General features: G+C 37.5%; 4 protein-coding genes across 10 annotated transcripts in view; 2 read left to right on the forward strand and 2 right to left on the reverse strand.

Moving 5' to 3' along the window:
- Nucleotides 1-2,278, reverse strand: part of LOC108360882 (transmembrane protein 47) — a 9,372-nt gene extending 7,094 nt beyond the window's left edge. The window contains exon 1 of the mRNA XM_017613336.1: nucleotides 2,037-2,278. Coding sequence (XP_017468825.1) covers nucleotides 2,037-2,236 — 200 coding nt within the window. The 5' untranslated portion in view covers nucleotides 2,237-2,278. The remainder of the gene's footprint in view (nucleotides 1-2,036) is intronic.
- The window catches only part of LOC108360881 (uncharacterized), a 32,024-nt gene extending 29,283 nt beyond the window's left edge, over nucleotides 1-2,741 (reverse strand). Inside the window, exon 1 of the mRNA XM_017613332.1 lies at nucleotides 2,565-2,741. Coding sequence (XP_017468821.1) covers nucleotides 2,565-2,566 — 2 coding nt within the window. The 5' untranslated portion in view covers nucleotides 2,567-2,741. The remainder of the gene's footprint in view (nucleotides 1-2,564) is intronic.
- A 2,334-nt stretch (nucleotides 2,742-5,075) lies between these two features.
- On the forward strand, nucleotides 5,076-7,722 carry RNF220 (ring finger protein 220). The gene is made up of 2 exons (XM_017613353.1): nucleotides 5,076-5,518; nucleotides 5,577-7,722. The coding sequence occupies exons 1-2, from the start codon at nucleotides 5,234-5,236 to the stop codon at nucleotides 6,456-6,458; spliced, it is 1,167 nt and encodes a 388-aa protein (XP_017468842.1). The 5' UTR covers nucleotides 5,076-5,233; the 3' UTR covers nucleotides 6,459-7,722.
- A 990-nt stretch (nucleotides 7,723-8,712) lies between these two features.
- The window catches only part of wge (BAH domain and coiled-coil containing protein winged eye), a 51,142-nt gene continuing 44,678 nt past the window's right edge, over nucleotides 8,713-15,176 (forward strand). For 3 of the 7 annotated variants that reach the window (XM_017613337.1, XM_017613342.1, XM_017613339.1), the window contains exons 1-2: nucleotides 8,714-11,153; nucleotides 11,363-11,506. In XM_017613337.1, coding sequence (XP_017468826.1) covers nucleotides 10,481-11,153; nucleotides 11,363-11,506 — 817 coding nt within the window. In that variant the 5' untranslated portion in view covers nucleotides 8,714-10,480. Of the gene's footprint in view, nucleotides 11,154-11,362; nucleotides 11,507-15,176 lie in introns of all 7 variants that reach the window. The other 4 variants (XM_017613340.1, XM_017613344.1, XM_017613338.1 and 1 more) reach the window with 3 other exon arrangements.

Genomic DNA, 15,176 nt, shown 5'->3' on the forward strand with positions numbered 1-15,176 from the left:
ATACAAAACAAGCGATTGAATAGCAGCTTTTGGAACGTTCGCCCAACTCAGCAGCACAACCGCTGATTACTGGCCCTTGTAAAGGATGGATCAATGCTTCGAGAAGCAAACAAATTTACTAGGAAAGAAAGTTGCAACAATTTTTATTTTTTCCAATTTCAGTTTTTTATTTTTTATAATTTTTTGTATTTCACATGGCACGCTTTGATTTAGAAGAAAAAATTCAGAACAGTTTTTGACACTTTCGATACCAGAAGCCATGGTGGAATAATAACAAGGTGTTGTCAGTAGCGACGTGTTTGTTGTGATTTTGACAAGATCGGCATGCTTATTTTCAGTGCTGCCGATCTTAATTTTTATACTACTATTCGTTGGGAAATAGTATCTAAAATACTCCATTTTAGTAATTCGTTTTATCGCAATTTTTAAAGAACTTGGTGTTTTCAGAACAATATTAATATTTAAAATTGCTGGATTTGTATAATTTTTGTACTCAAAAAGTAGAAAAATAAAAGATATCGTGGTTATCAATGGAGAAAAACTTTCACAAAAATAGTATGGAAAGGCGATTTTTTGTATTAAATAACTTTTGCTGCATTGTCATAATATTGAGCCAAATGAACTACTGATACACTAGAATAGAGTGGTGGCATGGTTAAATTAGGAATTCGCTTATATTATCGATATTTATGTGTTTTAATCTATTTAGAATATCATTTACAGTCTAATAGGAAATTGCCTTATTTTACAGCTTTTACTTTTTTAAGGTTACAATATAAGTCCAAACTGTGTGGAGCTGCCGATACAAACATATATTCAGGCTTATAAGCCTGTAATTATACATTTTTCTACATTTAATTTGAAGTAGTATGCACCAACGGGTTAAAAGTAGTAAATAATTAGTACCTTTTCTAGTACTTTAAAATGCGTGACCGGAATAGACCTGCCGAAAAAGTGAGGTTAAGTTACTGACAACACCTTGTTATTATTACACCATGACCAGAAGCAACAACAAAATACACGCAAATGTTGTTTTTGCTCTACTGATACTACCTGTTTAATGTGCCTTGATTGGATCCAAACAAATTACTAAAACAACACAAATTGTCGTTGGTGTGTGGTGATATAAATAAAGAGCATAGAAATGGATGAGGGAGTGTGCCAAGGTACTGTGTTAAAGGGCGCAACTTCCGCATTTGAATACTTTGTTTATGTTTAAAAATAGAATAACAATTAAAAAAGCTACACAGAGCTGAAGTAGAAAGACGGATGTATGTAGTATGTACACATGTACATTTTGCTGTAGATAAATTCAAACTATGGAGCATTTGATATGCAGATGTAGCTAAAAGAAACCAACAAAATATGCGCAAGGCATGTTAGAGCATCAAAAATATGGCCACTTACAAAATATTCGTTTCATTTCACATGGACATTGTATGCACTTACATGTGAATGTTCGTTATTTTTAGAATACGTAAATTTGCATGTAAGAACGATTGTTTTTTATTTCCGTACAATTACTAAATTCGTATAGGAATTACCAAATAGGGCGCATACATGCTGGTAGCAACAGTAATAAGAGAACATAAAATCCAAAAACAGCAAGCTTAAAATATGTATTTATTTGAAAAGTTACACGCGAGTGATGTGTAAATAAAAGAATATAAAACAATTTTCATATTACTGCTAAAAAATATGTTAATTATGCGCGAATAAATAATGGATGTTTGTAAGTAAATAGTAGCGCATACATACATAAGTATGTCTGTGCAGCGAAGCAACCGCAAGCAAAACAATAGGCGGAAAACGTTTGGGGAATGTAATTATGGGCAGATGGGATAGATGTGGCTTATGTATGTACATATGTATGCATGTTCCTATGTATGTACATATGCGCAGATCTTTGCATTGTGCAATATGTAGTGGCAGATGCAAAGCCATGTACATACATACCAATTATTTTTTATACATATCCAGGTAGACAGACATTTGAAATACAAATTGGCCTACCTTCTCACCGGACATTGGCGTACCTTTCTTTGAAGTAATCCAAAGTAACCGATTCTGAGTCAAATTCTGAACATTCAGGCAGAGAATCACTATCGAAGGAACTAAATCCACCCAGATTTATGTTGGCAATTGCATTTTTGCTAAAAACAGATTGTTTTTGCGGTTGGTTCAGCTGTGTCTGTTGCTGCGCCAACTTGTCTCCACCTGCGTCTCTGCTAGACATCTTCGTTGTTCGTACACAAAATTATGCACTTATATGGAGACTATTGAAACGATAGGAAAGTTAATGATTTCCACAAAATTGATATTTTATCATCAATACAAATATGTAAATTATAAAACACTTTTGCACTTTCTCTTTTATCTGAAAAAATTTTCGCAGATTGTTCCTTGAGCCTTGATTTCTCCTTTCCCCTTCGAAATTGTCTATTTTGAATCACACATCCATCCACACGCACATACACACCAAAATGGCGACAGTATCACTGCAATTCGCTACTTTTCAATGCCATTTTTGCAATTTTTACACATATAACTTAATGCACCCTTACATTTTCAATAGATCCACACTTTGCTTTATCGTTTAGTAAGAAGATTTAAATTTAAATAAAAACTAAATTATAAAAAATCAACGCTTTTCTACTTTCGCGTCGCACATAAACAATCGTCTCCGAAAATTTCTCCACTTTGCTGCTTCTTTTAGAGCTGGGATACTATCGATAGTTGAAAACTGTCGCCTCTATCGATAGTTTTTGAAACTATCGATGTCGGTTTTAGCAAGACTTTACAATGTCTCATGTTTACTTCTCTACACATTAAATTAATTTTTTTTAATACAAGATACAGTAAAATGGTAAAATGTTAATAATTTATAAGTATAAGTTGTCAATTTAAACGAATATCTTTTTGTTTGTTTTGTAGTATTATAAATGTATTTTTATGGCCAATTCAACTTTTTTGCACTTCAAAAGGGACAAATAAAATTCGAATTTAATTTTGCCATATGAAAATTAATTCCGATTTTGCCTGTCGCTCTTCAAGGCATATAAGTTATATAATTCAGAAGCTTAAATTGNTACACTCTGATTCGTAATTGCTGCTTCTCTGTATTTAACGTTCTCTGTTCAGTACCTCTCACGACGATAGTACTATCGATACTATCGATGTTTTCAACTATCGTTTCGAAAACTATCGAATGGCGGTACAATCGATAGTATCACAGCTCTAGCTTCTTTTGCTGCATGAAGAATGAATTCGCTGCAATGTTGGGCATTAAACAAGGCGTATTTATACAANGTAAAAACAACCTTACGTCAATAAATGCTCAACCTTAACAAAAATATGTAGCTCTTCATTTTAGCTACTATTAGTATTATTTAGCTTTTTTCGACCGTTTTAGCTCCAAACGAAATTTCTCTGGCAACACTGCGTAAATCATTCAAAATGCTTAACATTCATTAAATATACGAAATGTTATTTCTCGCTCAGCTCTGTTACTCCGCCGCTCTTATGTTCCACAGCAGTGTGGGCTGGTGTGGTGTGTACGCAATCAGATTTTGATAACTTTTGACAATTTACACTCTGATTCGTAATTGCTGCTTCTCTGTATTTAACGTTCTCTGACAGCTCTAGCTTCTTTTGCTGCATGAAGAATGAATTCGCTGCAATGTTGGGCATTAAACAAGGCGAATTTTTACAAGGTGGTGTTATCGGATCCGCTGATTTCACGGCGAATTTGTACCTTTTGTCAAAATGGTGTGTTTGTTGTAATTTTGCTTTGTACTGATTGTCAATGTGCGTATAATTTGTTGTTGTAATTTTTGATTTTGTTCTGTCAACACCACCTTGTATAAATTCGCCTTGGCATTAAATATTGAAGAGTTGCATCCGCTAAAAGCTTAAACAGACGGCTGCGTTGATTAGGACTAACTCAGAATTAATCCGTATCAACTGCAGTTAATTCCCGTGTTGATCCGGATCAACGCTGTCAACTGTTTATGCTTTAAAAGCGATTGCAAAATGTTTGTGAGTAAATAATTGGGCAATTTCGAAATGAAATTGAAGGTGTTTATAATAAATTCAGACAAGTTTAATTCAGTCAATTAACCTTATTATTGAGCTATCCCTTATTGTCACACGCAGTAAGCTGCTGTTGCACTCATGGAAAAGTTGGTACAATCGTACTTTCATTTAGTTTGAAAGTACATTCGGTACAAAGACACCATTTTAGGTACATTTTCGTTCAAATTTCTGATGTGGCCATCTGATAAGGTGAAATTTAACCCGCTGTAGGTATAAGAGTGAGAAGGAACATCTGACACTATATTATTTGAAAATTTACTTGAAAAAAATTCTATAAGATAGCCGAATTTCAAGAAAATTAAGAGAATAAAGCGAAAGAGCTGTTTTATTACTTATACCTGTTTATAATTTCCCCATGCGCCTTGATCAAGAATCAATTTCAATCTCAATTTCGATGACAGTCTGTTTTCATTTCATTTCATTTATTGTTTTTATTTGCTTGTGATTGACCTTCGATGTTCTTCTTTTTATTCATTTACAATTCATATAATATTAATAATATATTCATATAATAATTATAATAATAATTTTCGGAGTTTTTTCGTGAAGTTGAGACAATTTCGTCTCAATTTCGTTGAAATCATGCAATTTGAGCGGTAGGGAAACGCAATTTTAAGGCATTTTCTTATATAAGGAATTTCCACTGACAATGTATGCAATTTAAATGTCTTGTGTAAACAGACATAACGACTATTTTTATAAAAGTAATGGCACGAGAATTTTTTAATGCCCAAAATTGAATTTAAAAATGTTGTAATTTAATGGCTGGTGGAAATTCAGCATTAGTAAGAACATTGGTAAAAAAAAAAAAAAACAAATATTCGTTTGTAGAAGGTAGATTAATAAAATACGCTGTGAAAATCTGATTTTCCCAAATATTCAAATGTTTATAAAATGTATAATGTGTGTTTTATTTTACTTCTGGCCTCCTCATTTCGCCACAAGCAGCTGTCAGTTTTTATCGCAGACGTCAACAAGCAAATGTCTACCGCTGCGTGTGAGTGTGTGTAGTTGTTTTTTCTTCTGTTTGTGCTGAAATCGTCCATGAAGCTTTGCTTTTGTTTTGTATTATTAATCGAAATTTTTAATAAAAATCGGGCCGGTAATTTTTATATATTAACCGGTAACAGCAATAAAAATGGAGGCTACATCAGAGTCAATCAGCCGATTGCTAACAGGCGGCTCGGCTGAGGAGTATCTACAGTGTCCTACGTGCGAGTGCAAGCTACAGCATTGGGAAGTGAAGCCACACTTTGACCAGGAAATGGAGCGCTTAAAACAATTACAAATGAAAGCAGTAAGTGAGGCAACTGTCGAGTTAACACAGCAAAGTGCTAGCAATACAGTGGTACATAATGAGGAGCGACGTAAGCCTTGGACTATATTCCAGCGGGTGCAACGAAATCGGCATACACGTCTCAGGGTATGTTGAATCTATAATAAACCATATTTACTTATTCTAGATAAATATTAATCTGCAGCGAAGAACTGGTAAACGCCCCCCACCACCAACCGAACAGCAATGCCCAGTGTGTAACGCCTCTTTTCCATTAGAAGAAATAGAGCAACATGCAGAACAGTGTCTACGCCGCACTAATGGCGCAGTCAATGGTCCTGATGGTGGTAGTTCAAGCAATGAAGACGAGAATGGCGAGGAATACGAAGAATATGAATGGGCTGGTCAAAAACGTATACGTGTTTCCAGTCTCTTACAAGGCGGTTATGCTGCAATCGGTGTAGGACAGTCTGTAGCAAACCACAGCGCTGGCAGTGTTCCAAATAACTCCCAGATTGGCGACGAAGAGGAAGAAGATTTAAATGTAGACGAGGATGACACTCATTTATATGGGCCGGCGCAGTACGCTGAATCTGATGTTATACCACCCATAGCGGAGGAGAATGGCAATAGTGCAGATGGTGATGTTACTAGTTACATGCGACGTCTAATAACTGGCTCTACTGAAACAACTCTAATCAGCGCTAATGCGACGGAGTTGCAACGCGCAATTAATAGTACTAATACGTTAGCTGGAAATATAGAATTAAGCATTCCACGGGCTGAAATAACTGCCGATTTGGTTTCTAAAGAAAAGCAAGAACTCAAATCACATACTGTTGCGCAGCAATATAGTTCGCAGATAATAGAGTCATTGAAAAGTAAATTGCGACATTATGAAAATCAAGTGCAGAATAAGTTTAAATGCTTGATTTGCTTAGACGACTACCGAAATCCAGCTATATCGGTAGCTTGCTGGCACGTGCATTGCGAAGAATGCTGGCTGCGCTCGCTAGGAGCACGAAAGCTCTGCCCACAGTGCAATTTGATTACAACACCAAAAGATTTACGTAGAATTTATATGTGAAAGAAGCGTAGTAATACAAGTATTTGGTAGAAGTATAATAAGTTTCCTACGTATACGGATTTTAAGATTTATTTAAATGCAAATGTTTTTCATTTCAGTACATTTGAATCAGTTTTATACAATTTTTCGTATTTTCATGCAAATTTATACACTTATACATTTGAGATAAGCGTGATATATTAAAATAATATAGCTAGTATTTAAGAAAACAGATCCGAAGCTGTGTTGCAGTTACAATAAAAATACAAGACATTAAGCTGTAAGAAATTGTGGTAAACATAAATAACGAACACTTAATTGAAATTTTTGAATTCTGCATCTCTGAAGCAAGTTGGCGAAGAAAGTGTAAGGGTTCGAATAGTATAAGAATTTCTAAGACCCGCCGTTTTTTTGCGGCTACTTAATCTTCCTTTAACACAAATGTCTTTAATCGTCGGAGTTAAATTGACGGTATTGAAGGCTTCCTGAATAAGAGAAGTTTAAAAGGCAGGTAAAGTGTTGATTAGTGTCATTCGGGTATCAGAGTAATGCATATTTAGAAAACTGTTAAAAAGCGTGGAACTTTCCCAAAGAGGTTTGCTGCTGGACCAGAGAACGCTGCTGGAGTGACCGACCTTATGCAGGTATACATACATACATACGTACATACATTCATCCCTGTAGTGAAGATTTCAGTTAAAAGTAGTTTTAGCAAAATATTTTATGTTTAATTGGTTTTTGAATATCCGGTGGCAAAGGTTAGCCGCTTAAGCCATTTTGAGGACTTTCACCAATCCGTGCCCTCAAATTAGTGCTCCCTTAAATAAGAAAATATTTCATCTCTGTTTTCATGAATCATTGTTTGCTTTTTTTATCGAATACCTTGATTTTTAATCTAATCTAATAGCTTATTCGCTACTACTTTACCGTTATTCCTTAATTCCTTATTCTATTTAATTTAAATTGCAACCTTTTTACATGCAGTAACGCTACATAAATTGTACATAAATCTTTAGAAAAACCCCTCCCATTTACGGCAAGAGAACGGCATTTTGTAAAATGCGAATCTTGTATGGCTTTTGTGGTTCCGTTTTTCATTTCCACTTTCATCTTTTTTCCGTTCGTAAATATTTACGACAGAGAACGTAATTAATTTACGATCACTCTTTCAGCAAGCCCAACACAAGCAGAATTGAAAATATTTGTAAACGTTCAAAATATCCCAACAAGCATTTCAGTAAAGCTGATGCCAGATAAAACTTTGGGGCTTTGATATTTATAACTCTGGCAGGTATACGGCTCTTAACTCGTTGCCTCCGCTAGACTTATTGTCTTGTCTATCTTCTTCGTCAATAGAGTCGACCGGCATGCCATTTTATTCCTCGGTAAATATAAGGATGGAAATAACACAATTAGGTAAGTTGATAGGTAGGCCTGGTTTTCTATTTACTTGGGAGAGGGTTTTCAACATAGATTTTTCCGATATCGATATTGTTCAGCCCGATATATCGCCATATCGATTTTATATGCAATTAATTAAATCGACTCATGATATCGATACTATCCTAAATATCGAACATTCCTACTTACAAGCTTCGAGTTGCCGCAACACAAGTTTCCGTGTCTTATTTCACAAATTATTTTATGGGCACTGTCACACGGTCAGTATTTATTGACGTGATCCAAGTAACGCGATATTTATTGACGGTGTAGCATGCAGTATTGATGGATCGTGATCCATATCGCAAAATTTCTAAAAAAATTGAAAGTCTGGATCGCGGATCGCAATACCGTCAATAAATATTGAATGTGTAGCACTTTCAAAACGCGATCCATACATTTCGTCAGTACATCTTTTACTCTCATGATGCGAACATCGAAAAGGTATTCATTCTGCCATCGTTCTAGGCGCTTAAAACCTTTCAAGTGAAATTGAAAATATTTTAATTAACATTGGAAATTTCAAAATAATTGTGGAATGCATTATTTGTAAATTATACGTAGAATATAAAAATATTTTCTTGCGTCATAATAAGCGTTCAGCACAAAATTTATGCGAATACTGACGCGATAAATATTGAACATGTAGCATTCGTGCGCGATCCATCAATCCATCAATATGGATCGCGATCCAAATATCGTGATAATTACTGACCGTGTGACAGAGACCTATAACGCAATCACGTAAAAATTTCCTCGGTATATTTCGCCGCCAATTCGCAACAAATCAACGTCGTTTTCATCTGACAGCTCGCGCGCTGTGTCTCGCTTGCCGCAGTAATTTGTAGCAACGCCGTTATTAAGGCGAATAGTTCAGCATCACAGTCTGAAATTTCAACAACGCGGAATACAATAGATTCGGAATCGGGAATGAAAACAAATAAAAAATATATATTTTTTGTTACATTTTGGTGTAAACTTTTTTGGAAATATTTAATTTAGTACATAAGTAATGTGTAAACGATAAGCGCAAGTAAATTGAAGCTAAACTTGGTGAATTTTACTACGCCAATAATATGCTGATACATTGAGGAGGAGGAGTATATATGTAGCAGAAACGGAAATGGTTGAAAATTGCTGGAAGCAATAGAAGAGCGAGCAAAAGAAGTGGCTAGAAACTTGTACAAAGTAGGAGAGGTGCAAAGCAATACGATAGTAATAGCAATAAAAATAAAAATATATACCTGTTCGTTGTGGAGGAGGTGGAGGATCTGCATGAGGAAGGCACCAACCAACGAAGAAGGAATTGAAGTTGACGCAAGCAAAAAAGGCCATTAATACGAAGGCAACGGGCAAGTGAACGACGAAAAGCTGGATGTGCGCTTGCAGGAAAATCGCGCACAATCTGCCAGTCAATTTGTAGGCATAAAATACGTTTTCTGTGCGCACGAAAGTAGTTGGAGAAGCAAAAGTGCATAAGATAAATGAATAAAAAGTTATAAAATTATAATAACACGCAAAGTCAATTCAACGAAAAAGGAGCTATAAAGCAAAGTGGCTGGGCATTTGTGCGGTGCAGTATCGTGTCGCCATGTTTCTGTGTGTGTAATTGGGCGTGTTCATGTGTTTGTGCACTAGCAGTGAATACGGGCAAAGGCAAAAGTGAAAACTTGCTTTTTTGTCATCGTGGTTGCCATCATCGTGGCCGTTGTCGTTGTAGTCGTCGTCGTCGTTGTACCGTCGATGTATTTTCGCATTTTTCGCGACGGCAAAACTACGAGTGTATTTGGCAAAATAACCAGCCAACCAACCAAAAAGCCACCAGCCAGTTTTGGCCGCGGCTTTGTATTCGGCAATAAAAAAATAAAATCAAATTCCTGGAACTCGAATTCGCAAAATTGAAAGGCGCGCGCGTGTTTTTCGCACAAAAACCTTTAAGAGGATATTTGCAATTCAAACCCACTTGAAAAATAAATTGCAAGTGTTTGAAAAATTATAGTGCTGCTGGCCAGTGAATTGGAAACACTCCAAAGTTTTATGTATATTCGCACAGAGGGGGGCCATTCGTGCCAGCCATCGCATTTGCCACCGCAACGCTAGACCACAGCGGCGGGATTATGTCATTTTGTATGTGTTTGCGTGTGTGTGTGTGCGAAATTCCAACCAATTATTGAATCGGAGTGCCATCAAGCGCCACAAAGATTCTAATCTGTAAATGAACTATGAAATTTCCAATAGTGTTTTACTAAACTCACAAGTGTTAAAAAAACGTATACGAAGATGTAGCGCAAACCAGATAAGTTTGTAACTAACAACTTTAAAATCATAGGGCAGAGAAAATCTGCATTTTAGAAAATGTATCCAGCGTATTTGCGCCGCAATTCTGTTGTTGGCGACGCAATCCACTATGAAGTACCCTCCAGCACAAAAATCAGCCATTTGCATTTTAGCGACGGCATTTTAACACAAAGCCGCCGGCTATTTGAATATTTTCGAAAGCAACACCAAATGTAATTAAAAATCAAAACTAACACTTAACTAAAGAAACATTTGTAAATACTTACCTACATACATATTGTAATCCTGTTTGTGCGCGTAGTTAAATGGCAACATTCAATGGTCATAGTACTAACACTGCTGCGGATTTGCTGGGCTCATCGGTTGCCGTCGCTGCTGCCACAGAGCATTTCGAACGTAGCACAGCTGCGGCCACCACCACCTTCTTAGTGCCCTCCACTGCGACGGCCAATGGTGCGCCATTGCATTTGGAACCTTTCAGTCTTGCAGGCGGCCCACACTTTGTCACAACAACTACATCACCATTGGGTGGTGCAACATCGGCTCAACACCATCAGCATCAGCATTCGCATTCACAGCAACAGCAACATCATCACCATCATCAACAAACCAATTCAACTTCAACCAGTTATACATTTGTACAAATCAAACGCGAACCTTGCCAAGTTTCGGAAGTGACCTCCGCCAATTGCCATCAAACACAGCAGCAACAGCATCATCATCAGCAACATCACGTGTCTACATCATCGACAAGTGGCGGCGGAGGTGGGCTTGGTGTTGGTGTTGGAATGGGCGTTGGTGTGGCCTCATCAACGTCCAGTTGTTCTGCTTCCATATCAGCCGCTTCCAAGACTATGTCCTCATCGTCCACGCTGACAACGCTTGTAAAGATAGAGGCTTCTTCGCCGAAGGTGAACGAAATGGATAAGACGTCAAATGTGAACACACTCACCGGAGCGGCCACAATGCCAAACACAAGTATGTTAATATAAAAAACAAAAAAAAAATAATAAAGAAATTCATCTATTCCGTACAAGCATATTACCTATCTACATACAAACTATACTGTGATACAAACATAATGTTTACCACTCCTCACTGACTTTCCGTGAATTTTAAAATATTGGGACTACAGTGAAGCGTCTGCCTTTGTGGCTTTCGATCGCACTTTTGTTTTTTGCTTGCAGATAACACAGTGCCCATTGGTATTGCCGTGGCGCGTAAGCGACCACAGGAAACGGCGGGCACACTCTCCAGCTCTACAGCCATCCCGGTGCAACAGACACTTAACAAGGATATGAATTGCTTTGGTATACGCGTAGCGGATCTGGGTAAGTTTTATTTATTCTTTGTCTGAGTGAAATCCATATTTGTAAACATTTTAGAAGTTGCATACCTTAGATACACACTCCCATCTAGCAGAATAGGATCTCATTTACACACATGGATTGTTATAACTAAAATATTTAAGTTACGGTGTCTTGTTAATGTGTTTGTTGTTGTTGCTGTAAAAGCATAAATATTTTCCTAAAAGTTTCGGAGAAAGCATTCGATAAAGAATAGCGCTATGGTGAGTTTCTTTGTTGTTGTTGTAGCAGCATACAAATTCCCCAAGGACTTTTTGGGGAGTGTTGCTGGAGTGACAGTCCTTGGCCAGATATAAATCTGGGTCGTTCCGGTTACGTAGACCCGACTTTCGTTTAGGTTGCTTACAATAGTTGCGATCCCATACGAGTCCCGACTAGTCAGAAATAGTCAGAATAAGTCAGATTTTACTGGAAATCGGTCCCGTACTCGGTTCTCTGACTATTGGGAGGACAACAAAGAGAGTAAATAAGGTCCTCTCTCTGTCAGAAGTTATCAGTTTTAGTCCGGAATAGGTCCTGTTTTGTTTTCCACCTAAAATAATTTGAAACATTTATTATGTTCGAAATGCAAACGGTGAACGCCAGCTGGCAGTGAAGCTTGCAAATGTTTGCTAGTTCCTGTTCGCGCAAAACTCAGCAAGTTTCTCTCTATGGGAGAGTAAGACACCTTATTCTCTAAATTCTATTACTGGCAGTTTCATAGCGAACACTCCTACAGTCTTCTCGCCGCCACACATGAAATCGGCTCCTTTATCTGTCCAGAAATTTGGCGCAGATAAAAAATAAAGAAGATATAAGAGGTTTATTTACTTTGTTTATTTATATTTTTTATTATTACTAAATTCTTGAAACCCCAAAGTAGATCATGATAAAACACGTATATCGAATTATAGATAATAACTTGTACTTTCTAAATAATATAAATTTCTTTTCCATTAAGTTAGCAGTTTTTTCAAAGAGGTTTTTTTATGAAATAAAAATATCAAAATCGTGACGTCATTAGTTTTTAATCGGTCATGTGTTCATAAGATAACAATATTTAAAAAATCTAAAAATTTAACTTTAAACTTCATTTTTTACTTCCGCCAAATAATTTTGACATGCTTGAAATGAGCGTAAAAAGTTCTATTGATCTGAATTTTTGCATAGCTGAACCGTCGGTATTCTAGATTTGTTCCAAGAAATGACGAATAACTTAAATTAAAAATGCATATTTTGACGTATTCTTTAGTATTTTCATTAAAACACCAAATATATTGCAAATTCCCATGGAATTAATACTACACATTAATAATACAATCATTTCTGATTGTATACTTTGCGTACTTTTTGTAGTACCTTTCTACTATCGTTTTCCCAGAAGGCGATCACATTGTTCCCCTTTCTCCTACTTCTAAAATACAAATCTAGATAAAGCAGTTTCAAACTTTAGCGGTCACAAATTACATAAGATTGTATTATTGAATCATGCTTCTACATTTTACTCAAATACACCAGCACATGGTGGAATAATAACAAGGTGTTGTCAGTAGCAACGTGTTTGTTGTGATTTTGACAAGATCGGCATGCTTATTTTCAGTGCTGCCGATCTCAATTTTTATACTACTATTCGTTGGGAAATAAATAAAGAACTTGATGTTTTCAGAACAATATTAATATTTAAAATTGCTGGATTTGTATAATTTTTGTCCTCAAAAAGTAGAAAAATAAAAGATATCGTGGTTATCAATGGAAAAAAACGTACACAAAAATCGTATGGAAAGGCGCTCTTTTATACTAAATAACTTTTGCTGCATTGTCATAATATTGAGCCAAATGAACTACTGATACACTAGAATAGGGATGCACAGCAGAGGTGCACGCAGTCGACGTCGTGGGCAAACTGCCTGCACGCGAGCGTGCAAGGCGAGGGGAAGTGAGCTGTACGGAGATGGCATCGTATACATATTAACCACTACACACTTATTTTCAAGTAAAAATGCGTGTATGTATGTGTACTTTTGCGACAACTGAGCCAGTGTGGCATCAGGCCACCAGAAAAAGCCAATTTTTCCAAAACAAAAGCGCCAAGTTTTTATTATCATGTTTAATAATTTTTTTGATTCAGTAAAAAGTGTATATACATATCCATTTCCTCACGTTTTTATTAATAAATTGATTTGTATACATTTATAACAACGTAAAACATACAGTGTTATCTGGCTGGAGTGAACACCCGATGCTACGAACACCTCGAAAGAGTGAACATGAAAATTTTTCCATTGAGTACTCTATAGAGTGAACAATTTTGTGTCTTTGTAGAGTGAACAAAATTGAAAACCAATTCCTTCCAAATTCAAAACTGTAACGACAAATTTAATAACAAAAAGGTTAATCCCTTCGCCAGGCCGATCCCGTAAATCCCCGTATCAGGGATCTCAGCTCGGAGATTCGGCAACTAGTGAACGTACATAAGCGGAAGAAGTGGGAAGACCATCTGAAGACCTGTAACTTCGGCTCTGGTGTGAGCAAGCTTTGGTCAACCGTGAGGTGATTGTCCACCGGGGAAACCGTCCAACAAAGGAGAGTCTTCTCGCCCGATAGCTATATAGAACTATTCAAGTGACGCTACTAGAAGACAAACGGTGGGCTGCGAAATACCTGAGTGGTCGTCAGTGATCTTTAGAGACAAATCGAGCAAACCTAGGAAAATTAAAACAGCGAGTTCAACAGGGTGGCGCCCTTTCCCCACTACTGTTCAACATTTACATTTCTAAGCTCCCTCAACCACCAGAGGTAGTCTCGATTGTCTCTTATGGTAACGATTGCTTGGTAATGGTTATTTCACCGAGCTTTCTCGCTTCGTCACTGCACGGAGCCTAACCCTCTCCCCTAAGACAAAGAACAAAGAAACGTTGCTGGCAACGTACAAGGCAATTGGCCGCCCGGTTCTGAACTATGCAACGCCTGTGTGGTTATCGGGGACTAGTAGGACGCAGTGGATGAAACTGCAGACTTGCCAAAACACGGCACTCAGACAGCGACAGGATGCCTTCTGATGTTGCCGAAACATCACCTCCGCAACGAGGCCAATATGCTCCCGATTAAGGAGCTAAACACAATGCTCTGCAAGCAATGCCTAGTAGGGTGTCACCGTGTTAGGTACCCGAACAGACATCTGCTTGCGGAAGAACCCTCGCGACGGCACGTCAGAAGGCATCTTTATGAACTGACGGACGAAGTCCGGGGGTTCAAAAAACTATCTCTGGACCCAACAGCCTACCGACAGTTATATAGACTCTCGATCTGTGTATGCCGTTATGGGCACGCAACCACCAGACGTGGACGAGACAGAGCTTCGTCTGCCTCGGGAGACTCGGACCCCATAGCCCAACTTCGATCTGGCTACTGCAGCAGGTTGAACTCATACTTGAGCAGAATAAATGCAGATGTGCCAAATGAATTGCCCGCATTCGGAGAGAAGCCCCATGACTCGCAGCATCTCTTCGCATACCCACTGAACCTCACCCTGCTAACGCCTCTGGCCTTATGGACAGATCCCATCGAGGCTGCACGCTTCCAGGGTCTACCGCTAATAGAGCTTGACGACAACGATAGAACAACAACAGGAAACATGTGTTGGCATTAGCTGAGG

This window comes from Rhagoletis zephyria, unplaced genomic scaffold, assembly GCF_001687245.7.
Source record: "Rhagoletis zephyria isolate East Lansing unplaced genomic scaffold, Rhagoletis_zephyria_1.1 Rzeph_scaffold_00647, whole genome shotgun sequence".
Lineage (NCBI taxonomy): Eukaryota > Metazoa > Arthropoda > Insecta > Diptera > Tephritidae > Rhagoletis > Rhagoletis zephyria.

Excerpts from the sequence above, each read along its gene's own strand:
- RNF220 (XM_017613353.1), top strand. The coding sequence starts at position 5,234 with ATGGAGGCTACATCAGAGTCAATCAGCCGATTGCTAACAGGCGGCTCG. Across the intron at positions 5,519-5,576 it reads ATCGGCATACACGTCTCAGG|CGAAGAACTGGTAAACGCCC; the intron begins GTATGTTGAATC and ends ATTAATCTGCAG.